The sequence below is a fragment of the Phodopus roborovskii genome, unplaced genomic scaffold (assembly GCF_943737965.1).
Source record: "Phodopus roborovskii unplaced genomic scaffold, PHOROB, whole genome shotgun sequence".
NCBI lineage: Eukaryota > Metazoa > Chordata > Mammalia > Rodentia > Cricetidae > Phodopus > Phodopus roborovskii.
The window spans coordinates 9,728,890-9,756,644 of NW_026126599.1; the positions used below are offsets into that span (position 1 = coordinate 9,728,890).

The window sequence follows — 27,755 nt, forward strand, 5'->3', positions numbered from 1 at the left end:
GCTTCACAGAGAAAATGTGAAGCAGTTATAGTTACTTATCAATGATGAAATGGGTTCAGAGAGCTTGTCCAAAGTCATGAACCGGAGACTTCAACCTACGCATGTCTAACTCATGACCCAACTACCAGTGCAGTTTCCACAACTGCTTAGGCTTGAGGCTGTCCACGGAGAGAGACCAGGGGAGACCCTTGGTACATAGTGTAGAACTGGTTCAAAAGGAAACATCTTGTGTCCACAATCATGAGGGATATTGGCATGCAGTTTCCTTATGTCTGGTTTTACAATCAGTAGCAATCTTCAAATATGAGTTGAAAGTATTTTTGCCTCTTTCTGGTAAGTGTCTTTAGTACTTGGCAGAACTCCCATGTGAAGCTGTTGGGCTTGGGGTTGGGGAGTCATAAATAACAAACTCAGTCACCTGGACTGATACAGGACTGTTGAGATGGCTCTTCATTTTTCTGGAGTAGTTTTGGTGTATTCTGACCTCACAGACTTACCTATTTCAGTGAATGTTTGGCCTTTCACTCTCCTTAAAGTTTTCAGTGCTAGCCCTCCTTCATTTCTGATTTTGGTAATGTTCCTCCTTTCTTAGCTTCGCTAGATGCTTGTTCATTTTATTGACCTTTCTGAAGAATCTCCCATTGGTCATATTGGAGTGTTTTGTATTCTTTTTTTTTTAAATTTTGATTAGAATTCAAAATTCTAATTTCACTCTGTAGACCTGGATGGCCTCGAACTCAGAGATCCACCTGCTTGGGCCTCAGCATGCTGGGATTAAAGCCATGCCCCACCTCTGTTGGTATGATTTCTTCTCTATTGTGTTTTTCCTTCTTGCCTCTTTGTGGTTTAATCTCTCCTGTCCTCAAATGAAAGATGGGAGTCTGGAGCAGGCATCAGCAAACTGCAGGCCAGGGGCCTGTACCCAGCAGGCTATTCTTGAATGACCCATGAACTAGGCATGACTTTTGACTTTTTCTAATAGTTGAAGGGAAAAATATTTGATAACTCATAAAAGTGGAAGGAGATTCAATGTCAGTGTCTATGCATAAGTTGTATGGGGATGCAGCCACACTCAGCTGTTGATGTATTGCCTATGGCTGCCTTTCTCTGGAATGGCAGAATTAAGTGCCTATGTCAGAGATCGAGTAGCATTTGCATAGTCCTTATTCAAGTGCCTGATGCACTGTCAGCAAGTCTAGGTGCTGAACTCAACACCTAAATTATTACTTTTATCAGTGCATACTCATGCCAGAACAAGAAAAGCTAGAGAAATGCATTTGAAATGTTAACTTTTGAGCACAGCGAGTCAGAGGATGAAGCAGTGTGTGTGTGTGCCCTGACAAAGAGGCTGTGCTGAAGAGGGACAGTCAGTATACCACTGTCAACTAGAGTGAGCATAGCACAACATACCCAAGCTGCCTGAGAAAGCAAAGGCCAGTCGAAACAGCACGCTTTGACACTGATGCCCTCTTCCAGGCGAATCTCTTCACAGCGTGGAGGAAAAGCGGCAATGAAGCGTTGCGCTGCCAGTCAGTTTACAAATGGCTCGTTTGTTAGCCAAGGGAGGAAACCATTGACCAATGGGGACTTGGATTGCAGCAAGGGCAAAATTGTGTTCAGAGAAAATAAACTTGTTTAAAATGGTTAGCCTTTTGGCATGAACGTTTGCTTGAAGTGTTGAGGGCACCATTAATCAATTTAGAACCCAAGGAAATGATTTTGCGTGGGTTTCCTTGGCTCTTGATGAGATGGCAGATGCTAGCAATACTGCTCAGTTGTTTATTTGGGAAGTCCACACTGAGCTTGAAGTGACTGAAAAGTGAGTCGGAGCAAACATCGTGTGTTGGGGTTGTCGAGTACACAGACAGCGTTGTCAAGACATCCAAACATCAATTCCATACAACTGGAGTATTCAAGATGCATTCAAGGAAGGCTGTAAACATCTGTGAGAATGGAAATGAGCTCAGGTGGACATGGTTATGAAGCTGGAAAATGTGAGCTAGGTGAAGCTTGTGGCCATCTGTTGTTCATTCCTTGGTGTTTTGCTGATAATATTTATATATATCCTGTAGTCAGGGTCAGTATTTGGGGTTCCCATACAGGATCACCTGTTGTCAGTTCCACGGGTTTGTGTCAAGAGGAGGACAGACCCTCCCTTGCCTTAGCCACACAGCCGCCTGATGGCTAACAATAACCAGGTTTTGCGCTTAGGACAGAGATGGGGAGTTGTCAGAATGTGAGCGATAGCCCTCAGCCACTCTTATTGAACACCAAGTGGCTTGCTTTTGGCATAAACTTGGTAATATTTCTTAATTAATTCACCCTACACCAAGACAGAACAGGTGCTTCTATCAAAACCAAGACTGCAGCAAAATTATTGCTATGCCAGTTAGTGTTTCTATACACTATCAATGTTGTTCAACTTTCCTGTGAGATGTTGTCACCCACATTCTGGGCAGGCCTTCTTCCCAAGATTGATTTTTCTCTGGAACATTCTCCTGGATAGACCAGAGAAGTAGTTACTGATCTTTAAGGCACTTCTTTAAAAAGATTTTTTAAAATGTATGATTGCGGTATGAATGCATATGTATATGCATGCTTGTGGGTGCACCTGTGTGTGTAGGTGCACTGGCATGTATGTGAACAAATCATGTGTTGGTCAGAGAATGATGTCAGGGTTCTCCTTTGCTTTTTACCTTATATATTAAGGCAGGGTTTCTCACTTAAGCCCAGAGCTTGTTGATTCCACTGTCTACCTTGGGAGAGTTGAGCTACACAAACCACAGTGTAATTCCCTAGGAAGGGAAGAAGAAATACTTCTATTCTCTTTGTTAGACATTTAATTCCAGGAGATAGCAGGACAATTTGTACTCTTCCTAGGATCCCTTCTCAGTATTTCAGGACTTTCTATGCTTCTTGTCTTGGGAGGAAAGTGTCTTTGCTGAGAAGCCTTGGGTGACTGAGAGACTTCGGGAAAATAGAGAAAAGCCCGTATTGCTGAGTTGAAGGACTGGCCTAGACACCAGTAGCTCAGAGGGAATTCCCAGCATCAGATGGATGGACCTGATAGGATAACGTCAAATAGGATGGGGAGGTGGCTCAGCCGTGGAAGGAGAGAGCCCACTCATGAAAGTTATCTGGCCATCTCTTCCCCATACAAAATGGATGCATGCTGAAAACGAAGGACAAGTTGAGATGCATCACTCTCTCAGAGTTTAATTCATACATAGATTTGCTGTATGATGCAGTTATGGTATCTAGACAATGATGGACATCTATAAGGCTTCCTCCAAAGTACAACCTGAAGTGTGACCTTACTCCTAGGGTCCAGGAGGCTGAAACAGCAAAGGTTAAGATACTTAACAATATTCATACATGGCTTTTGATGTTATAAAGAAGTAGCCATGCAGAACAGACTCTAGTGGATATATATGACTGGTAGCAGTTATAAATGAGCAAGAAGCACTCATGTCTGATTTTCCCCATAAATCAACCAGTTGTCCTTCATCTAGGTGGTCCTCCCTGTTACTCCCCTGGATGTTCTGTGACCTCCTATGTACTTAGAGAACTGGAAATTTAGTTCAGTATTAAGGCTGTTTTTGACTCTCAAACTAGTTTGATGCACATGTTATAAAACTGATATCTGTTTTAAAATCAGTGCTAAGAACCTTAAAAAAAAAAGCATTGTGTTTTATCATTCAGGTATCTGAAAGAAGATGAATTTGGCAGAGATTTGTGACAACGCAAAGAAAGGGCGAGAGTATGCACTTCTGGGAAATTACGACTCATCAATGGTGTATTACCAGGGAGTAATACAGCAGATCCAGAGACATTGCCAGTCAGTGAGAGACCCGGCAGTCAAAGGGAAGTGGCACCAGGTAGGACAGCTCACAAGTGTTCCATGCACCATGGCAGCCATGTTCTGATCTCTTGAGGAAGCAGAGTTGGGAAATTAACCAGAGAATTTACATATCCTTAGTGGTCTGCATACTGAAATACATTTCACATTTAACTCTACACGTGGTTCTGGTAGACTACTTACTCAGCGCTCTATGTATTTCTGACCATACATTTTAATCTTTGAGGGTACTTAATTGTAGTTGAAGGTTTTCTTAATTTTAAAAATGTGCATGCCAAATTGTATCTGCCAACAAATTTTAAAAATTAGGTATTTCTTATTGCTGTCTCTCCTCTCATTTTTGTTTGTAGTTTTAATCTATTTCATAAAAGTTTTCCTTGAAAGTCTCCTTACAAACCCAAATGGGTTGGCAATCTAATAAAGGCACTAACATCATTTCTGTCTTTTTGACTGTACAACTTGATTATATAATAGTACAGTTAATGCAAATGAATTATAATTTCCCCAATTACTGTTGTAACTTAAAATCCTTTTAAAATAAAGTACAAAGTCAGACAGCACTTTGAAGTTCCTGTTTCCTCTGGTGCCTTTCCAGAGCCTCCCTGCATTTCTCCACACGTCAGAAATTAGTGCTTCATTAAGTTTTGAGGGTAAATTGGGCTCATTTTCCACCATAAGATTTACCAGATTTCATTGAGTAAGAACACCACACCACGCTTGCTGTAACTTGGGCTGAAATTCTTGTGTCTCCAGTTTTTCTTGTCCCTCACAGGCAAGGTGCTTGTGTTTCGTGGTGGGGAGTGTTTCTCTCGAGATATTCCTTTGTGCATTTTACATGGGGTTTGGCATGTACTACTTCTGTGTGTCGTGTCATATGGCCATACACACTGACACCTGCCTCTCACTGGGGTCTTTCTTTGGTTCTGTAGTTACTCCTGGGTTCTTTTCAATATACTGTTCCGGGAAAATTTCTTCTGCTCTGCTTTGGAGTTCAATGTGCTTTCTGGTTAAAAAATTACTATAATTGTTAAAAACAAGTTTATAAATACAACTTTTCCAGCCATTGTTTGCTTTTGAGAATTAGCATGGGTGCCAAGTTTGAAGACAGTACTTTGCACATAGTTGGTACTCAGTTTTGTTTTTCAAAGGAAAATCTTGACTAAACTCCACATAAACCTTACCCAGGACTCCTTACCCAGGAGGCCCAAAGAGGGGATCACAAATAAGGGTGGGTGGTGTGTGATCCTTAGCTGTGTCCGGCAGTGACTAGACCCTCACGGTAAACATTTCATACTTCATGACAGCAGGGATGGGAAATGGGGGTGACAGTTTTGACCAATTTTATTTTAATGTCTAAGAATATTGGAAGATTTAGCATAGTATTTTTGATGTCTGGGGCAAATAAGTTGTTACTGATTTGAGTGCTTGTTTAAGCTACATTAATAATCAGCATATTCTTTATTAGACTCACAGCTTTTCCTTTTGTGACGAGGCAAGCAATGCAGCCCTTGCCCTCAGTGCTCTCACTCTGAATGGTTGTTGATCACGTTTTGCACACTGTGACTGACACTAAGAAGGGTTACACTCTGTCGTCCTCTATTTTCACTTCGTGTGAGCTTTGAAGGGCTTCTAACAGCATGGCTCCTTCCTTAAGGTACGGCAGGAACTCTTGGAGGAGTATGAACAAGTGAAGAGTATCGTCAGCACGCTAGAAAGCTTTAAGGTCGACAAGCCCCCAGACTTCCCTGTGTCTTGTCAGGACGAACCGTTTAGAGACCCAGCAGTTTGGCCACCCCCTGTCCCTGCAGAACACAGGTAAGTGAGACTCGGTCAATAGGAACGGCTAGATAACCACACTCAGAGTGTAGAGCCTTATTTGAACAATTTTTCAGATGCATTTGCTGGGATAGGGATTATAAACTTGATATGCTTATCACGTTTGTTCCTTACAAGGTCCAGAACTTGTGTTTGGTAAAAGAAGAGGCAAATCTGTGCCATGCTCTTACTCTCTGTGACCTTCCGGTTGACACCATAACAGGTGTCTGACAGCTTAGATTAACACCACACCTTGATGCTTGTTTGAGAAGACTGACCCCTGCCAGTGAGCTGGTTGGGCTGCCAGTGCCTTGGTGGAGAAGGGACACCTGTAATTTTCAGTGGCCCATCATTGCCTCAAAGGTCAGACTGCCCAGGGTGGCTTGGGTGCCTTTTGTTCCCACCAGCCTCCCTGAGCCTCTCCTTCCCACTACCCTCTTTCCTGTTTTCTGTCTGTGCACATGTGCTCTTGCTCCAAGGAAGCCCGGAATTCACACCTCTGAGCTTCCTGGCTTCTTCAGGTCCCTGTCAACTGACTGAAACTTGCAAGTGTTGTGTTGCATTTGCTTGTCTCTTCAGGGTTAGATGGCAAGTGATGGAAGGCAAGGGCCAAGATTTTGTTTATTTAAAAACCACACAGCAAATGTACTTTGCTAACACAGAGGCTTGCCCGTCATAGGAATTCAACAGTGATGGAGTAACGCCATTAAGTTGATGAGTTAGGAGACTGAGGCCCGAGGGACCTGGATGTGTGATTTAGGTTAGACTGAGATCTGAGATCAGGTCTTTGGGCTTTCCTTCTGTCCTTTGCTTTGTGAAGTGATGCTTTGGGCCAAGAGTTGTCTCATAGGAAATGTATTTTCCTTTTGCCAGTAGCTGGGGTTGTCTATGACTAGCTGCTCTCTTCAAGTTTTCCAAAAACATTTAAAGGATTGTGAAAAATGGCTAATTTTTCATTGTTTTGTTTTAAGACAGGGTCTTGTTGTGTAGCCCAGGCTGTCCTGGAACTTGCCATGTAGCCCAGGCTGGCCTCTGTCTCTGATTCTTCTGAATTAGTCTCCCACGTGTCAGGATTACATTCCCCACCATCTCAGCCACCTAAATTCTTTCGGATTATTTTCTTCCAAGTTATAGGAGGTTTGTGATTTCCAGAGAAAAGGGAGGCAGTAGGTGAGAATTCTTTTATAAGGAAAGTGATGTGGTTTTGGCTTAGATAGCCTCCCCTGTCAGAGGGCACCATGTCAGGAGTCATGCTTGTTCCTGGGAAGCTCCAGAGTTAACGCTGAAAAAAGAAAGAATGTGACCGTGGTCCGCCAGGACACCACATTGTCCCCGCACATGCACTTAGTTAATGGAATGCATGCCTCACTCTTTCCTGGAAGTCATTAGCTCCAAAATAGCCTTCTGCCTTAAAGCTAAGAGCTAAGAATACATTTACATTTTAGGGTACATGTTCTGAATTGTTACATCACCACCATTGATTTCAGGAGGCAGTGCTGCCGACAGTAACCCTAATATTTGTGGTTCAAATGGTAACAATTGTGAATAACATTTTCCCATTGATGAGTGCCGACCTGTCCCTCATTACAGACCACTAACTCAGCCATCTCCTGTTGTCTGTCCTTCCTCACATACCTGCAACGCAGATTGCACATATTTTATACTTAGTTTTAATTTTTTTAATAATGAAAGTGAAAGAGAAATGCATGGATAAACTTTGCCTTCTCCACACTAAATGATGTTTTTTTTTTTCCTTGTGTGGGTGCTGGAGAGATGGCTTAGTGTGAGCTGCTCTTGCAGAGGACCCAGGTTGGGTGCCCAGCATCCACTTTGGGCAGCCTCCAGCCTCCTGTAAATTGCAACTCCAGAGGGTCTTCTGGCCTCCAAGGTGTGTGTGCACACACAAGCTATACACTACATTATACACACGCACGCACGCATGCACACATAAACAAAAGCTAAAAGTCTTTTGCTCCATCATGTGTAGCTCTTTTACATGGCATGTGCTTCTGTGTTCTCTGTGGATTAGAGACAGTATATTAAACAAATGAACATGTGTGTCACCAGGGGAAGGGACTCTTATTTCCACATTGTGTTAGTTGCTTTTGTGTCACCACAAATGCTGATAGAAACAGTGAAGGAAGGCTTAGTGCTCAGGGTCTCACTGGGTGTAGTCCATGGCTGCTGGGTGCCATGCTTTGGGCAGAAGGCCTGCATGGAGGAAGCAGCTGCTGGGGGAGTGATTCAGCTTGCCTGGAGACAGGAAGCAGAGGTGAGGAGAGAACGGAGACTAGGGCAAGATCAGTTCATGCTCCAAGCAACCTTCCAGCTGGCCGTACTTGTAAAAGCCCCACATGGTACCGTCACTGGGAACCAGTGTATAACACACATGAACTGGTGGGGATATTTCATGTTCAGACTGTAACACACCTGTCAGCGACCACAAGAAAACACAGAACAACTCAAGAGGTTGTATGAGGGGGCGTGGGCAGGGGATGGGGCGTGGTATGTTCAATACCTAAGTAGTAATTCAGGTCATAATTTAAGACTTCGGGAACAGGCTCTGCCTGTGAACACCAGTGGCCTGTCCCGTGGAGAGTGCTTTAGTGACTTGTATGTAAAGCACGTGTCACTGAAGAAACTCGATCTGGTGCATTGAGGGTGTGCAAGGCCCATGGGGTAATCGTGTCCTCACAGCTAATGGCCATGGGAAGCTGGAGCTGAACACTGTTTTACTCCTTTAAAAACTTGGCTTGTTCTTCCTGTCATGAAACAACAGTTTCCACCTGGAGATGATGACTGGCCAACAAGGATCTTTAAAAAGACAGTTGCCATCAGCCCAGGTTCTGGATCTGAGCTGCGAGGCTGATGCCCACTTGCTCTGGGGCTGTAGTTATTTTCACTGCTCTGAGCACCGGTTTCCATGTCTCTGGGTGGGGAGTCTCTACTTTACGGGACTAAATAAGAGAATTTAGTGATGATGCCCAACAGGTAATAAATTACAATCAGTGGTTGGCTCTGAAAAGAAGAGCTGCGGTATTCTTTCAGATAAATAATGGAAGATGACATAATTAAAACTTATTTCATTCAGGAAAATCTCAAATGAGTATTTCTCCTTGAAAATTCTGCATAAATCTTTAGTGGTCTGGACCGCGTTGGTCTGGCAGAGAGAATACTAGGTTTTCAGTGTTGAAGATCCATGGCATTGGTGTTCATTTTCAGGGGAAGGGGGCCACTAGTAACCACTGGTCACTTGCTGTTTCTGAGTTGTCTCTTACTTAAGTCCTCCAGTGCCCCCATCAAGGGCTGTTGTAGCAAGCTGATTTAGTGCTGAGACCCCGCCAGACAATGAGAGTAAAGTTAGGCTTGTTACTTTTCCAGGCAGGACTTGAACCCAGAGCCCCTCAGTGCCAGTGGTCTTATTTGTATCCACTTTGTTGTGTCATTTCAGCACACATATCCAGTGGCATTTGTAGCTGCATTTTGATACATAAGTCTGTGTCCTAATATCTACTTGTTAATAGTATAATAAAAGTAATACTAGTGGTGGTGGGATAAAGAAATTGAAAGCGCTTAATGAAATAAATATTAATAATTTAAACATAATTAAAACATGTCATGTGGGAGCACCATACTGAAATTATTATTTTAGTCAATGGAGAAATATAATTTACTGTTTTCCTTCAAAGCCCTTCAGAGATGAGGTTCATGTGCTTGACCTTGGCTGCTAATCTGGCCAGCCTGTCTGTACTTCTGTCTGGTTGAGTTTATGGAATTGTAGTGCAGAACTTCCTCTTCACATTCCAGTGACACATCACATGCACACTGTGGCTTCTGTCAGTGGTTTTCCTATGTTTTTAGAGTTAGACTTTATGTGTCGTGGATTTGCTGAGTCTAAACACGATCCTGTTTTAAATCACCAGCAGCTGCATAGATAAATCAAAGCAGCCTTTTGAATAAATTAGATCCATTGCCTTGAATCTGAGAAAATTGAGCTGTGAATGTAGGATCATGATGGGAGGTCAAAGCAATAGTAGAGTTAAACTCTAAAGAATGAAGCTTCCAGATTGTGTCCTTCGTGAGTAGGTTTCTTAGATTAGTGAAATGATTTTGATAATATTTCATGTGTAGGCTTAGTAAGTACATTCTCTTTAACAAGGTGATCTCTCCTTGTGAGGCCTTAGATGGTGGCTGAGGCTGTCTGTAGCTGGGACAATACTTGGTGTAGCATACAGTCAATAAAATAAGTTTCTTTTTTGTGTATGAGTGGTTTGTGAGTGTGCATGTGCATGAGATTGTTTATGTGAATGTGTCTGTGTGTGCCTATGTAGTCCGTGTGTGCATGTGCATGAGAGTATGTGTGTGTGAGTGTACATGTGTATGTCTATGTGTGTGCATGAGAGTATGTGTGTGTGAGTGTACATGTGTATGTCTATGTGTGTGCATGAGAGTATGTGTGTGTGAGTGTGCATGTGTCCATGTATGTGCATGTGCATGAGTGTATGTGAGTGTGCTTGTCTGTGTGAATGTGCATGTCTATGTCCAAGTGTACATGTGCGTGAGTGTGTGTGTGTGTGTGCACGTGCACATGTGCAAGTGCAGAGGTGAGAAGAGTACACTGCTCTGTCACTCTGCCTTATGCCTTTGAGACAAGGTGTGTTTCACTGAACTGGAGCTGGGCTGGCGGCCAGCAAGCCCGAGTGACGCTCCTGTCTCTGTTACCCTCATGACTGACTATAGCTATGGGCACTCATGGAGCCACGCACACTGTTTGCTTGGGATTCAAACTCAAGTCCTCAGCCGGGCGTTGGTGGCACACACCTTTAATCAATCCCAGCACTCAGGAGGCAGAGGCAGGTGAATCTCTGTGAGTTCAAGGCCAGCCTGGTCTACAGAGCTAGTTCCAGGACAGGCTCCAAAGCAATACAGAGAAACCTTGTCTCATAAAACCCCCAAACAAAAACAAAACCAAATTCAAGTCCCTTGCTTACATAGCAGGTGTTACCCTCAGACTACTGCTCTAGCCCTAAAATGTTCTCTATTCATCTTAAAAACATGGTAGATCTTTTTTCCAGATGTACTAAAGCAGATTTTGTATTTAAGATATACAACTTAGTATTGGATTAGACTGTGAAATAATGACTATAATAAAACTCACCTCACCTAACTGCCTTTTTTTTTTCTTTTTGTAGTGAGAACACAAGATCTGCCTTAGCAAAATTCAAGTATATAGTACAGATGGTTAGCTGTGGCTACCTTCATGTATGCTGGATGTCCAGAATTAATTCTGTATGACTGGAGCTTTGCTTGTGGCATATTAGCCTGTGCTGTGGTCTGAGTGTCTGCCGGTGCTCACATGTTGGCAGTTTATTTCCCAGGGCAGCTGGATATCTTAGGAGGGAGGGCTCCTGAGGGTGGAGTTCAGGGATGAATTAGTGCTGTTAACCTAGAAGGTGGAGCATCCTCATGGGAAAGCCACTCATTTTCACTCTCTGTCATGGAGCCATGCCACACGAATGTCTTTGCAGGTGTGGGTTCCTCAGACCTAGACCTCTCAGCATCCAGATGTGAAGAAAGCCATTTCACTCATTCTGAATTACCCCGTCTTAGATATTCTGCCAAGGGGCACATAATGGGCAGAGAAGCAGTTTCCCTTCACTTCAGCCCTTGCTATTCCCCACTCCTTCTCCAGTTGTGTGATCTGGATGTTTTAGATGCCATATGCAAATAAGGTCCCATTATTTGTCTTTCTACAGGGTGTTTATTTCACTTAGCACCATGTCCTTCAAGGCTCATCTATTTTTTTTATTTTTTATTTGCAAATAAAGGAACTCTCTTCTTTAGAGTTGGATAACAGCCTGTCTTATACACACCACAATTTCCTTTGCCATTCATCTAAGTTATTTCCAGGTCTTGCTCCTATGAATAGGGTTGTGACAGACACAGGAATGCAGATGTCTCTTCAACACTCCCATTCAGTTTTACTTAGATGTATATTCATGAATGGGATCATATAGTAGTTCTATTTTTAATTTCTAAAATATTTATTTCTATTGTATGTGTGTGGGTGTTTTGCCTGAGTGTATGTCTATGTACCCCTTGATCACGTATGTGCAAACCCTGCAGAAGCCAAAAGAGGGCAATAGATCCTCTAGAATTAGAGTTAAAGACAATTGTGAGCCACCATGTGGGTGCTGGGAACAGATCCCCAGGTCATCTACATCATCTACAATATCAGCCAGTGCTCTTAACTGCTTAGCCATCTCTCCAGCCCCTGCTTTTAATTTTTGAGAGACTATTGGTGTTCTTTATGATGGACATTCAGATTATATGCCCACGTGGTAGATTTTAACCAGTCATGCCTTGAGTGGGGGAAGGCAAGTGATATTGTATATGTGAATCAGAAATTAATAATTTGGTTTGTTCTGTTTTGGTAATTTTGTGATTAAAACCGCAATAGACCTTCTAATGCTATTTCATCAAGACCTGGAAGGAAGGGCTGGGGAAGAGAGCCCATGTGTAAAGGGCTTGCTTTGTAAGGATGATGGCATGAGATTGGATCTCCACTGGTTCTCCAGAACCCACATAAAAGCTGGGACAGAGGCAGTATCCCCCTCCCCGTGTGTGTGTGTGCGCGCGTGCGCACGCACGTGTGCATGGCCTTGTGGGGATGGTGCTATGTGTCTCCATGTACACTTAAGAGATTAGTTTTCTTTAAGTCCCTGCCTGAGTTCTTACAGACTTAACAGTAAGGCTGTTAGCTTCTCTGGGTTCACTGCTAGCTTAAGTAACTGTCAGCATTCAAAACAAAGCAAAGCAAAACAAAACAAAACAAAACAAAAAGCCCAGTTAATAATGAAAAGGTTCTATAAAGGCCACAGCCAAGCACTGAGAGGAAACTGCCGTTTCCTGTTAGTAAGTCCTTCACCTCTGCTCTGACTCAGTGGTTTTCCTGGCACAAGAGAAGGAGGAGGCGGTTTGCAGTAGCACTCACTGATCCAATCATCCTCCAAGCTTGGTCTGTGTGAGGTGTGCATCACAGTGAGATTGCCCTGCAGCCCTGCATCAGACCTTGGGAGAGTGCTGCAGGAGCCATCTGCCTCCTGTTTTGTACATTTTCATTGTGTGCCAGGCATTTATCTTTGGCCCTGCAGGCAGTATAGTGGCAATAACTAACCCACAGAGCTTGGCCTCAGGGATGCTAGCATCTGTTTCCTGCCAAGTTCTGCACTAGGTCCCCTGCACGCTGGATGGAATGCACAAATGGATATGGTGCCTGCCTGGAGGCATTTGGTGTTGTAGGTCGGTGTGAGAGCATACTGGGTAAAATGGACTGAACTTGGTGACTATGAGATAGTGAGAATGAGAGAAAAATCGGACTAGATTATTGAGTATTTAGACCAAGCTATTGACTAGGAATGAGAAGTAAGAATACTCGAGAGTGTCAGCTGAGCTGGAGACAGACATTTGAAGGCGGTTGTTCATGATGCAGTAGGTTATTGTTAACACAGGGCCAGGTTCGGGTTCCACCCATTTCCTTAACATTCTGGAGTTATATATCTCCTGGCGTATGAGATGGCCTCTGATTTCAGATTGTGAGGAGCATGTAGGTAGCAGGGGTGATTTGCCTCAATAATAAATGACAATTACCGAGTTCTTTACCTGGCTTATAATTTAACCCTCACAACCTCCCATGAGCACATCTATTATAGGTCACGAGCTGGGAATCAGATGGAACTTACCAGCATGAGGTCATCTGTGGCTCAGTGTACAGCTTCGAAAACACACAGCCTAAAACTGTATTTTCATATTTGAGACATGATCTGCTGGGAAGCCTGGGCTGGTCTCAGACTCAAGCTCTGCCTGTCTCATTTTTCCAGGTCTGAGGTTCAGGCTTGTATCACTTGTGCACAGTTACCGTAGAATGGCAGAGAGTGACAGACCGGGCTCAGGATGGAGACAGTGGATCTTGAGCTGGTCCCACTGTCAGGGAGCAGAGTTGAGTGGTGTCTGGGGAAGCCCAGGAGTCTCTGTTAGTTATTTACAGAGGACAGAGGGCTGGTCCTGTGCTGTCCGGAGTGCTGGGCTGGAGGCTGTGACCAGAAGGTGATGCTTTGGTGGAGTCACTGCTGCAGGGCCCAAGCCCTTCAGGTCTCTGCAGCAGTGGTGCTGATGCAGTGGTGGGGACAGAAAGCTCAGCTGGGGCAGTGTGGCAAGTGGAGGGAAACGGCTTCCACCTGCAGGTGCTGTTGTCACTCCACAGGAAGATAACAGCAAGGGAGACTGTGTGAAGATGAGGGCAGGTGTCCAAAGGGGGGAGGGCATCCTCTTGGGATTTGTACGTGATCTTTATATTTTCATTGTTCCTCTTATATATGCTTTTGGTAGGAAACATCTGTCTCCTGCTCCAAAATACAGTGGTCACCTGAATTTGAATTTTGGAGTTCTAGGTATTTGCTACATTGAATGCCATATATATGCCTGGTGCCTGTGGAGGCCAGAAGAGGGTGTCTGATCCCCTGGAACTGGAGTTACACAAGGTTGTGAGGTGCCACATGTGTGCTGAGAATTGTACCCAGGTTCTTTGCAAGAGCAGTCAGTGCTCTTAACCATTGAGCTACCTCTCCAGCTCCCTAAACTTGGTGTTTCCAAATTTTAACTGCAAGTAGACATTATAATTTATTAGAGGCAAATGAAGGAGTGACAAGATAACAATGTCAGGAAGAAACCATAACACATTTACATTGGGACTGAAAAGGCTTTGCCTTGTTCTTTTCCTGGCAAGCTGCTGTCTGCTGTTGAGTGTAACGTATCTCCCCTTCCCCTTAGTTACTGGGAACCCCACATCCCCAGCCACTGCAGTAGTGGGGCTGCACTCTTGACTACATTGAGCAACTCACTAGTGTAATAATGCCATCTGCTCCCTCTATGGCGCTTGCTGTTTGCTGTCTCTTTCCCCCTTCTAGCTTCTGCTCCTTTTACATGGCTCCGTGTTGTGCTTCTTCCCCTCGTGACTGTGGCCTCTCATGTCCTCCTCTTGTCTCTAGTCCCCAGTTCCCACACTCTTCCCATTGCAGTTCACCTTGATCTGGCTCCTACCCTCTGGATGCTGACAAACAAGAGAGAGGTCCTTGCCATTTGCACAGACCAGTTGCCAGTTCTGGGGGTGGAGGGTGGTTCCTCTTAGCTCTGCCACTCAGTGGCCCTGAGGACAAGCTAGGCAGTCTGGCCCCCACTTTCTCCTCTGTAGTTGATATCAGAGTGGCAGTTGCCCTCTGCCATGCTTGTGAGGATGACATAGAGTAATGCATGGGGAGTATGAAGAGCAGCTTGGCATGGTATGGTATGCAGGCAGGTTTGCAGCTTCCACCTGACTCTCAATGGCTGACACCCTTACTTATCAGATGACTCTGAGAGTCCAGCCTTAGACTTCATCCCTTTGTACTTACTGCTGCACAATGCCTATAGCTCATTTCAGTCATGTGATCTGAAGACCTGGGGCCTTGATTACTGCTGCATCTCCAGCACCAAGAAGCACGTGCAGAGCTCGCCTCTTGAGGGAGTGTGTAGACACCTTTACACATCTCTGTTCCTTATTCGTCTCTTTCTGCTTCGCTCTCATCCTTGCTTGACGTATGTTGAGTGGTTCTCGCAGTGAAGGTCCCTCTTGGTGCTAAGTGAATCTGAGAACATCTGTCTCTTCCTGTTGCTCTTAAATGGTAGTTCTATGCAGAATCCCAGGCTGGTGTTTATTCATTCTGCTCTGATGACTAACTAGCTCTCTGTGTTTGAAAAGCTGCGTGCTAGTACAGTGTGAGTCTCTGTCTGACCATCAGGGCTGAGGGCAGTGGTGCTGGGGAGCCCCACTAAAGCCTCTCTTTAAAGTGGCCTCGTGAGTTTGTTGCTTGCACAGCCTGGAAGCTGTCACAGAGCCCCCACAGTGAAGCATGGCATTGTGCAGTGATGCAGCAATGGACAAAGGCATACAGAACAGAATCAAGGGTGTCCTTTGGGACATTGACAGGGTCTGTTACACATGTAATACTCAGCTGCAGTGAGGTGGGACCGAAGACATGGGGAGGGCATGCATACTTCCCACAAGACGTGGGACATGCCACAAATGCCACCTACAGCTTGTTGAGCACTTCATTTAGGGCCTCTGTGAGCCCTAAATGGCAGGAGAAGCTGGGGGGCAGCCCTTGGAAGGCAACCTTGGAAGGAATCTTATGACATAGCTTACCAAACCAGATGTGTGTACAAAGTGGAGTATGGGAAGACTTCTGAGCAGCTGCTAAATAGCAAGTCAGGACTGTCTCGGGGCAAGTCCAGCATCTGCAGAGAGCCTGCATGCTGCTGGAAGGGCTGGCCTTGCTGAAGGTGAGCAGAGCCCTCATGCTGGAGTAGAGTCTAAAAAGCTGGACCACAGCAACACTCATAAATAGCACCACAGCTGCTAACAATAGGAGAAACTCTGTGTGTGCTGGGTGGAGAGATAGTCTCCATTTATTTTTGCTGATGCCCTTGACTGATGCAGGAAACACATTTCTGCATGCACAAATCCATAAATACACAGGGCAGAACTGTACTTGACCACTGTATTTCTCTTCCTCAAAACAGAAAATGTAAGAAAAATAGGCCTGCCCCAGCCCAAACAACAACAGAAGGATTGCATTGAGACACTGAAAGGCTTGAGCTTTTATTTTATTTTCTGTGCTAGATGCTGGGCAAGCGGTCTCTTAGTGAGCTAGGTCCTCAGCTCTGCAGTATTCTAAACAGCCATTTGTCATTATTAGTTCTTCTACACCAGTCTCTTCACCGTTTTATTTCATTAATGAATGCTTAAGTGACTAAGACTGTGATAAAATTTTAATTTCTGAAGTGTCTTCTGTTCATTTTGCTGTGAATTCTTTCCCAGTTGTCCCAGTTGTTTTCCATGGACCCCTGTCACACTGTTGTTTGCTTATCTCCATTCTCCTGGGGCCAGCAGTGTCACTAGCTGTATGCTAAACATGGCTGTCCAGTAACTCTGGAACTGGGCTACACTCTGAGGATGAAGATGTCAGTGTGGGTAGCCAGATAGACAGCTGAGTGGTTCTCAGCAGCCATTTTCTTCTCAGCAGATCCCCACAATATGAAGATGCTCTATGCAGTGGTTCCTTTTCTCCCGGCTGCAACAAAACCCTAACGAGGAAAGGCTTATTTTGACTCAGGTTTCTGGGGACCTCACTTCATCATGAAAGTAAAGGCCTGGCGCGGGAAGAATGCAGGTAGGTAGAAGTGTAAGGCAGCTATTTCCTTGGTGGATCAAGAAGCAGAGATGGCACAGAGCTAGACACTGCCCCCATCAACCCACTGCATCAGCCAGGCCTTCCTTCTTAAAGGACCAGAACCTTCCAAAGCTGAACCACCAACCAGAGACCGAGCAAGTCCGGGCTTTGTACGTTAGACCCTAGCACCATAGTGATCCCCTCACAGCACTTCATCAGTTTCTCCCAGTGTATGGATCCTCAGCCATTGTCCTGTCTTGTCAAATTGGCTATTATTGTGCTACCGTCTGTCACACCAGGAAGGAAACTCCCTGGTTAAAAATCCCAAGACTGCAGGGTACATTGTTGACGGGGAGGTGGGAAGAATGTAAGAGTGGAAAGAGGGGCAGGGCACGGCGGAATGCTCACTTCCAGGCATGGCGTGGCTTGTGCTCTTGAACTCATAGCAGCTGTGATTTCATGCACAAGATGTTCACATGATTGACCCTTCGGCACCCTGTCGTGGAAGGGGGATGCTCACGGGGCCCTGCTCTTCCGAGTTAATGTGGGAAGGAGAGGCCTTTTCATTAGTGTAGCCCTTGGTCAGGTGCATGTCCTCCTGTGACCAGGCCTAATGAAATTCTTTTATTCACACACACACACACACACACACACACACACACACACACACACACACACAGAGCGAGCGAGAGAGAGAGAGAGAGAGAGAGAGAGAGAGAGAGAGAGAGAGAGGGTGCTTGTGTGCATGCGCACATAGGTGGTGGGAGGGAGGGAGGGAGGAGAGGAACTAGTTTGGAAGAGAAAAGGGGTTGGTAGAGTGGGTGGAGAGCAAGAGGGTAATTGATGAGGGGTGAGTGTGATTAAAGTACTTTGTGTACATGTGTGAAAATGTCATAATGAAATCCGTTAGTATGTATAATTAACATATGCTAATGAAAACATTAGGGAAAGGGGGAGAGAACTAAAATACACACACAGCTCATGAGCCAAGAGTTGGGGCAATAAATGTGGTAATGATGGGAAAAAGCAGTTGCACACAGGTATCTGCACTGCCACAGATGTCAGTGTAGCCATGATTGGGGAGAACTGTAGGGAAGCAGAGGGAGGGATGGCTTGAGAAAGGAGATGGAAGACACGAGGTAGAGTTCCCACCCAGAGGGATGCTGTGCTGTGCTGAGAGCCTGAGGCTCAGTGTTGGCCAGTGGAAGCTGCTGTACCGACAAAACACGCTGCAGTTCGACCGTGGATCCATTGGAATTACTAGCCACACCCAGAGTCCTAGAGTAACTGTTGGCACCCACAAGCCATGGACATAAATGCATTGTTTATAAAACTGTGTCAGTTCGCATCCTATCACTGCTCAGTTGCTTTGTGAAATGCTGACTTTTCCAGCATAAGTGGAAAAAGTCATCTTGGTTGTAAAAAGGAAAGATTTAAACTATGCAAATAGTTGTGGTTCTTAAATCCTGTCCTTTAATGAAAAGGTCTTAATTTGTCAAAGTTAACTATTCTTGATTTAAGGCAGTCAACAGAGTTCAGCTGCTAAGTTTGACAGGCAGATGCAGGCTGTGTTGCCCTCTGTTGGTGATTAATAGTTACTTTTGGCAGAGTGATTGCTCTGTATGTGTTGCCTATATTTAATCATTTTTTCAACCACTATCATTAGGGAAGACTGACAGCTTCTTGAGTAAGATGGTGTTCCATACTTGTCCTTGATCAGTGTTTGTTTTACTGTCTGTCTTTTGTCAGAGCTCCACCTCAGATCAGGCGTCCCAACCGAGAAGTGAGACCTCTGAGGAAAGACATGGGAGCAGGAGCCCGAGGACTCGTGGGCCGAGCACACCCAATTTCGAAGAGTGACAAACCTGCAAGTAGGGACAAGGACTATAGAGCAAGAGGGAGAGATGACAAGGCAAGACTCTGTAATTCATTCACTTGCAGCCCAGGGCATTGGTGGGTATTGTAATTGGTGTTGACTTTTCAGTGTTCCTTAGAGTTCTTTATATTTCACAGGCCAGGTGAAGTAATAAATGCACACCATACACACAGAAAGATTTATAGATGTGTTTAGTAAAGTAAATGCACACACACTTATACAGGCAAACTCACGCAGGTGTGTGTGCGCACACACACATACTCACACACACAGTTATAGAGGTATTTAGTAAAGTGTAGTTGGACTTTCTTTGGACCATCAGTTCCCAAATAAATACATGGAGACTTCTTGTTAATTATAAATGCTCGGCCTTAGTTTAGGCTTGTTCCCAACTGCACTTATAACTGAAATAACTCCTATCAACCTATGTTCTGTCACATGGTTTGTTACCTCTTATCCATTGTGTACATCTGATTCCAAGCCTCACTGGCTTAATCTGATCACCTCAGATTCTTCCTCTTTTCCCTGGAAATCTCGCCTATTCTGTCCTGCCTAGCTATTGGCCATTCTGCTCTTTATTAAACCAATTAGAAGGTGCCTTAGGCAGAGACACATCTTCATAGTGGTAAAGTAACGAGCATACAGGTACAGAGGTATTGAGTAAATGCACACACACAGAGGCACACACACACACACACACACAGACACACACACACACACACACACACACACACACACACACACACGAGGCATAGATGCATGAGTTTTGCAGCAGCACTGCACAAAAGAAAGGAAGACTAGAAGTAATTCTGGCTGGGGGTTATAGGGAGGTTCTGGCCACCATTCATGAATAATTCATGGGACAGCCTACAACCCTTTTCAGAGTAAGAAACTAAGGTATAGAGAGCTCTAGTCCTCTCAGAGACCCACCCACCCCCCCCATAACAATCTGGATTTGATTTGAGGAAAGAAATCCAAAACTGAATAAATTCTGGTTTTAAGTGTGATTCTGAAACTGAGGACAAGGCAGCAGTTGCTGAATGTCAAACATGTTCCCCTGGAGGTTATAAGTGGCTTTTCATTTGCAGTGCTTCTGAATAACTGTCTGAGTCTTACTCTGTCATTGACATGCTAAGTACTCAGACTATCACTAGAAAATCAGTCTTTCTTATTTCTGTGGTTGTTGAGGAGGTAGAAGAGATATGAGTCACCGCAGAAACAAAAGGAACTACTACTAAGAAAACAAACATGGAAGTGTCTCAGTAGCTTGAAAGGTATAGTTGTCTCTGATCTGATTATCTTAGCCATTCAAAATTTAGTAGAGACTAGTTCCCTAGACTAAGGTGATTTGAAAATGAAGATGGAAGGATCAGTATGAGTATTATAAACTCCTTTTTAAAACATTTGGTTGGTGGGTTGCAATAGGCTTGAAAAAATAAAGTAGTCCTGTAAGGATTAAGGTTTTTCCGCCTGCTGCTGGTTTTGCTCCGCTGCCGCACCAGCCCCAAATAACACACCGACACTCTGTATCAGATATAATGCTGTTGGCCAGGTACTAGTTTCTTATCTGTATTAATCCATTTCTATTTATCTAGTATTTCCACGTAGTCTTATTATCGGGGAGAGCAGCTGGTGGTTCTGCTCTCTCTAGACTCTCCATCTTGACTCCTCCTTACTACTTCCTCTTTCCTCCTTGTCTCCTAGTCCCTCCTATCTTCCTTTCCTATTGGCCAACAGTGCTTTATTCATTAACCAGTATGAGAAACATATATACAGAATGACATCTCCCATCATAGTCCAGAAACATCAGACTATATTGCCCATGATGAAAATAGTAATTATCTTGAAAATATTTAGTTAAGTAAGTATATAAACATTTAGTTATAGGAGCTCCTACTTGGTAAGTAGTTTGGCCTGATGGCCTGATGAGGTATTCTATGACAAAGCTGTGGACAGCTCACTTGTAATGAGTAGGTAAAGGGCCCAGAGTTTATCTGCTTTTTAGTCCTTTGTATTGGTTTCTACCTGTATCTCCATTAATATCACAGTTTTAGGCTCAGTGTGGTGGCTTATGCCTTTAATCCAGTACTTGGTAGGCAGAGGCAGGCAGATCTCTATGAGTTGAAGGCCAGCCTCGTCTACATGGTAAATTGAGACCCTGGCACAAAAATAAACAAAACAAAATTAGTGATACACACATGTGCTTGTGTATTCTCATAATCTAGTAGATTTATTACTTTGTGCATAGGATTTTGAAAACCTTCTATATTCCAGACACTTAGCTTCATAGGTATAAAAATGAGGAATTTATTTTGGGCCCATGAAATGGCTCAGCAGGGAAAGGAATTTATAATACAGTCTTGTCAAGGATTGTTAGTGTCTTTGCCTATTAGCTTTGTGTGTAGGGTGGAGTGATAGGACAGCACATAGCAGCAGTAGAAACAGTGCTGTCCCTGAGTGCCATGAACTTTGTTGATGCCTCCGATACTTTTGAAGCTGTGTGCTGGTCTATTCGATCCCAGCTACAGTCATAGCCCTGCCTCCTGTTTGCATGTGAATATCACATGTGAATATATGTGGAACTAGGCTTCAGAGGGTCATGACTGTATACCTGAGTTCTAAATTGTGAGCAGTGTCAAAGTGTTTCTTTCTTTCTTTTTTAATTCCTGTCATAAGAAAACACTTTTTATAAACAAAAATTCTGGTAAATTTCGTGAGAGATTACATCTCTATCCACTTCCTTTTAAACTTCTGCTAGGCATCAGACTATGTCTAAGCTCAAAGTGCTGTTTTTAAAATAGGTACCAGTCATTTTGCATAATGATTTGTTGTTGAGGCCATGTTTCTTTTTAATGCCAAGGGCGGTGTGTGACTTAAAATTTATTTAGTACATTTGGACTAGGTATGTGCTTTATGTTAGTCATAAATATAAACTAGTAAAGTATACCTGGCTATAATGCCAACACTCAGTAGGCTCAGACTGGATGGTCATGATTGGTGACATCGGTCTACATAGTGAGAATGTCTTAAAAAGACCCCTTGACTGACATCTGGCTATTTCTCCTTGCTGACAAGAGTGACAGGGACAGCTAAGCCATACTGTTGGCATTACTTGAATGTACCAAGTGTCTTGGTCTGCTTGGAATACTATCCTAACATGCAAGGTCGTTTTATAAACATGAAACCTCAGGCAGGGTCTGGTGAAGACATCTACAAGGCCACACCTCTTAATGGCTAGGCATTGGGTCCTGAGTTTTAATATGACATTGGAGGAGCCCATGTGTTCAGACTATAGCTAATGGAAAATTGAATTAACTCTTTTGTCATTTAAGTTTAGAGTTAATATAGAAGTATGCTGAGAAATGTAAGTTGTCCTACATTAACTTGAATTCTATTTGAAAGAATATGTATCTTTAATCACAAGATAAAGGAACACTGGTTATTTTCACCAAGAGTTAATTGACTGTGAGTTATAATCTTAACAATACTTTAGGATCAGAGAGTTGCGTAGAAATAACAAATGCTGCTTCTTTTTTTTTTAATTTTGTGTCTTCTTTTTTTTTTAATTTAGAAAGAATATACTGAAAGTAAATATGAACAAGTAGAAGGAGTGTTTTTATATTATAATAAAAGTAAGTTTAATTCAGAAAATGCCGGTTCTCAAATGTGTTAGTCTAGCTGTGTTGGCTTAACTAATTTGTGGTTAATGAGCAGTGTCCTGCAGGATCACATTTTTCTGGCTACATGTGATTCTCAATAGAGGGCAAGTTACACTCGCTGAACTCACTGCCCAGTTATTGAGCCTGAAGTGGTTTGTCTCATTACATCGTATATAGCAGAGGGCCATGGCGAGTGCTTTTCTTCTAGTGGTTATCTTCGAGACACAGGAATGAAGAGGTGTGGGAAACAAGACTGGAATATTCTGTTGATTCCTGCTGACTGCTGACTGCACAACTGAACAGCAACTTAAGAGAGTGCATAAGTCATAATTGAGTTATTTTACGAATAATCATGTTATGTGGATGCTGATGTGTGTGTAAGAATGACTTTTCCAGAAAAATATATGTTCACATATAATTTATGCATATATATACATTCACATGTGAGTTTGTTACAGATATGATCAACATATGGATATGCAGTTTTGTGCCCATAACTTAGAATAACAATTGTCCACTATTTCTAATGGACTTCATAGAATGCTTTCTCTGATTCGGGCCCATTCTCATTATCTCTGTCTGATTTGTGATTGCATTGATGGAGGAATGCAGTATCGATATGAGTGCTGGTTGATAGTTAGCTTTCATTAGTAAGACAGTAGTATAGCCATGAAGAATAAAGCATTTTGGAATTTTACTCATTCACCCATGATTTGTGCAACATTGACAGGATAATTTTAAAATACTGTAAAAATACTCATTTTTTGTTGTTTTTTGTAATGTAAAAACTACAGAAATGGTATGTGTGTATGTGTGCATGTGTGTGTGTATGGTGTATGCATATATGTATGTGTGTTTATCTAGGTGTGTGTGCCTATGCATGTGAACACCAGTTCATATGTGTGTGGAGGTCAGAGGTTGACACCAGGTGTCTCTATCATTCTCTACATTATCTTTTGAAAGAGGGTTGTGTGGAAGATTACTTTAACTATGTAAAGATATGTTACATTAGGTTGTGCTGCATTTGTTTAATAATGTAAAGATGTGCTGGGTGTTGGTGGCACATGCTTTAAATCCCAGTGCTTGGGAAGCAGAGGCAGGCAGATCTTTGTGAGTTTGAGGCCATCCTGGTTTACAGAGTGAGTGTCAGGACAGCTAGAGCTGTTAAACAGAGAAACCCTGTCTTGAAACCCACCCCCACAAAAAAAAAAAAAAAGAGAGAGAAAAGAAAAAAAAGTAAAGATGTGCTGCCTTGCCTGCCTAAGGCACTTGATTGGTCTAATAAGTAGCTGAACAGCCAATAGCTAGGCAGTAGAGGGATAGTCAGGGATGGCAGGCAGAGAATAAATAGGAGGGGGAATCTAGGAACGAGAATAAGAAACAAGAGGAAGATGAGGGAGAACAAGGGGCAGGTACCAGCCAGCCAGCAATGGAGTAGGACATACAGAATGAAAGGAAGGTAAAAAGCCCTGAGCCAAAATGTAGATGAAGAGAAACAGGTTCATTTAAGTTATAAGAGCTAGTGGGACAAGCATAACCTAAGGCCGAACATTCAAACCCTGTCATGGTTTAGGTGCTGGGCCGTGACCCAAAAGAAACCCTCTGCTACAGAGGCTCCATGTTGACTCTTAGCTCTAGTCGACCAGGCTGACTGGCCAGCAAGCTCTGGGTCATCTTGCCTCTGCCTCTCACTGGAATGACAAGTGCACATTGCCGTTCTCAGCTTTTCCCCTGTGCTGGGCATCCAATCAGGTCTTCTTGCTTTTGTCTGAGTTACACTCTGAGCCATCTCCCCAGCCTGCAACGGCATACTTTTAAGTTGACTCCAAATTGACATTTTTACCATCACTTTTAACAGTGTAGATAGGCACTGCCAACAAAACGAGCCCAAGCTTACAGCATTTGCTGAGCTCTGTAGTATAGTTGATTCCACTTTACAGGGCCACCATCTTACTCAACCCTGTCTACATGAGGGGGTAATTTCCTACTCTGCAGTGTTTCCAGCATGCAGACATAATAGAACTAAGAAGCCTCTAGAACACAGGCAGTGGTAATCAAGAAGTGAGGATATTTAAATATTACTTTTTTTCCTAACATATATACATACATAATATATACATATACATTTACACATACACATTTAATCAAAGCTGTTGGTGAGGTTTGGTTTTTAGTAGTAAGTATGTTTCACAACTGGCTTATGAAGTTCTTGAAAGTTTAATAATTATCTATCATAAGCCAAAAAGGAACAGCGTCTGTAGTAACCCTTGTAGCTTTCTTGTCATAAATGTGTCCATCCCAAGTCAAGTGATAACACTGGCACTTCAGAAGTCGGATACTGTGGTCCTGCTCTCTCACAGTCTCTGCCACTCCCCTCTTCCCCAGAGTGACCAGCATTCTGTCTTATGATGCCCAGCTAGGAGTGTCTTGTTTGCAGCCACTGTTCTTGTGAAGTGGATTTTTGTTTTTTTACCTTTTCTTTCTTTCTTATTCTTTTCTTTCTCTGACTAATGTATGCTTGCGGGATTCATCCATGCTTTTTTTTAAGTTATTCTCATGGTTACTTGCTGTTATGTACAATTAAATCTGGTGCCTTGTTAGTGGATTTTCAGGTTGTCTAGTCTGGAACTGTTAAATAGTGCCACTTTGGGTAGGTTTTCTTTTCCTTCTTTGTGAATATGCATCCATTTTTAGTGAGTACACACTGGGGGCAGAATGGTGGGCTCATAGGAGATGTGTAAGTTAGATATTGGGAGGTCATATCAAATAGTTTTACAAGTGGGTGTTAGCACTGAAATTGGCAGAATGGGAGTTGCAGGTCTCCACACCATTGTTGCCATTCAACTTCATTGGTATCTTAAAGGTGGAAAAGATTATACAAAATTCGTATTTTACAGAAGATATATGGGGCTGAGAGATGACTCAGTGGTTAAGAGCACATATTGCTCTCCTGGAGGACCAGGGTTTGTTAATATCATCTCAAAGAGGATCTGAGGTCTCTGGCTTCCTTAAGTACCTTGTGTGTGCACAAACATGCATGCATGCACACACAATTAAAAGTTAAAAAAATATATAATTGATATATTGAGGCTGAGAATGTAGTTCTGTACTAAGAGTGCTTGTCCAGCATATATAAGGCCATGGGTTTTATCCCCAGCACCAAGAGAAAGAAGGAGAGGAGGGAAGGAAACAAGAAAAGAAAGAAATCATGAAATGTTAAAGAAAACTTGCACTTGTTTTTGGCCATTGAAGCCAGGCAGTAGAGTAGGGTAAGTTGGATATGGGAGAAACAATATTACAGAACAAACCACAGCCATCTACAGTTCAGCCAAGACGTTCTTGTGACTGTACGTCATTCACTGCCTGACAAGAAAGTCGGTGTCTTTGCTGAACAGGACCCATTGTTAGAAAATCCTGTGCTGATCTAAAACCCACTCTCCTGTTGCTTCATGCTGGCCCTGGCCCTTCCTCTGCAGTGACAGAGCAGCTGGTGGGTGGTATTGCTATGGAACTATCTCCTCAGCTTACGTACCCCATGTTTGCTGGCATCCTCTTCCATAGGGCATGACGTATGAGCCATTTATCATCTGTTCATTCGTCCTCCGTGTAGTTCATTCAGCAGTGATCTCAATCACTTAGCCCCACAGTGTGAGAAGCTGCAAATGCAAGTACTATTTGCATTTGGGGACAAGTTGTATCAATCATTGACTGCAAGCTATAAATACTTGATTCATCACTTAGAGCAGCCTCATTTTCTTCAGACAGAATGACTTGGCATTACTTATAAAAGATCCTTAAGGAAACTGTGTTGATCCAAATAATTTAGAAATTAGTAATAAGAAGCTAAGTATTTTGCTGTAATGAAAAACACTATATGCCAGCCTCAACTCTGTCACATTCTTGCTAATTCTGACCTTATCAACAAATGCACAAACCCAAGGAAAGAGTCTGAGATCAGCCTATGACAATCCAGCCTAGTGTTACATATAAGTCACAGCATCCCAAGTGATAGTCTCAGTTTTATTGCTGAAAACTGTCCTTTTCATTAAAGCAGTGCAGTTAATGGCTGCTCCTACGCAGGCACACAGTGTTTATATTGCCTACCTCTCTTCTAATTTATGTTTGCTATAAGGACAGTTGTTGCCCATTTTTGCTGATGGTTTCATTCGACTTCACTAGTTTTACCTTTGTCTCACTTCATCTTGATTTGATTTGGTCCTTGTTGGGAGAGTTTCTCTTTGTGGGGATGTACTGGGCAGGTCCTTCTGACTCACACCCACTTTTCCTCCTCTGTAGTGAAAGCTGACCTCTGGTTCCTCTCCTCCACCCCAGCGTTCTTCCCTACAGTAAAAAGTAGGGTCATCTAAATGGCAGGTCCTGTTATGCTAGTCTATGTTCTTTTTATAAAAATCAGACTTACTGCTGCCCATTTCTCCAGCCTCTTCATTTAGTCATATTGATGACTTGGATACCCCACCCCGACCTCTGCCCCCAGTGCTCAGTGAGGGTAACCCTGTGCATCTTCACCCCCTGATCTGAAACCACACTGCTCACAGCTACTTTCTTAACATCTCACAATTCCTGTTTTTTTTTTTTTTTTTTTTTTTGAGACAGAGACTGGGCATTCCCTTCCTGTCAGTGTATATCAAGTGTCCCTGTCATGTGGACATTCATGTGAAAGTAAAACTTGAATTTAATTTTAATTTGGCTAGTTTCAGATTACTAAGGTTTGTGAGGGCTTGATAGGAGCCAGCTAGGTTGGTTTCTGTAGATTTCTGTTACTGCTTTGTTTCTAGAGTACTCTAAAATGGTCATAGAGTTCCCAGGGGTTGGCTTCAATGTGGCTTGTAGCCTTGGCCTAGCCATGTCATAAAATATGATCTCAGACAGAGCTTGTTTTCAATTTGTTGAAGTTGTTTGTGGTGTCAGTATGCCAGAGGTTTGCTCATTTTAATAGAGTAAATTTTACTATATGCCATTCGAACTGGAAGGATATTCCTAAGCATTCTTCCCAGCCCGACTGCCATACTACACAAGATAGTAAATCTTTGTGATCATGTCACCAGAACACTGCTTGGCCCTTTACCTCGTGGCTCAGAAAGCCAAAGCTTCTGCCAAAGGAGCCATTTGGTTCCTTTTTGGTACTGACTGTGCCTGTTTGTTTACCTATGAAGTAGAATCTGAGAAATCCATCATGTTCTGCTGTCTCCTCATGACCCTTTGCCTTTCACTTTTAGATCAGGCAGAAGGGGCCAATGCTCCAAGCAGGGGCGTGGCTC

General features: G+C 43.3%; 1 protein-coding gene across 1 annotated transcript in view; it reads left to right on the forward strand.

The window, feature by feature from the left end:
- The first annotated feature begins 3,704 nt into the window (after positions 1–3,704).
- Katnal1 (katanin catalytic subunit A1 like 1) overlaps positions 3,705–27,755 on the forward strand; it is a 43,506-nt gene continuing 19,455 nt past the window's right edge. Inside the window, exons 1-3 of the mRNA XM_051205283.1 lie at positions 3,705–3,878; positions 5,514–5,674; positions 18,691–18,853. Of these exons, the coding sequence (XP_051061240.1) occupies positions 3,717–3,878; positions 5,514–5,674; positions 18,691–18,853 (486 nt within the window). The 5' untranslated portion in view covers positions 3,705–3,716. The remainder of the gene's footprint in view (positions 3,879–5,513; positions 5,675–18,690; positions 18,854–27,755) is intronic.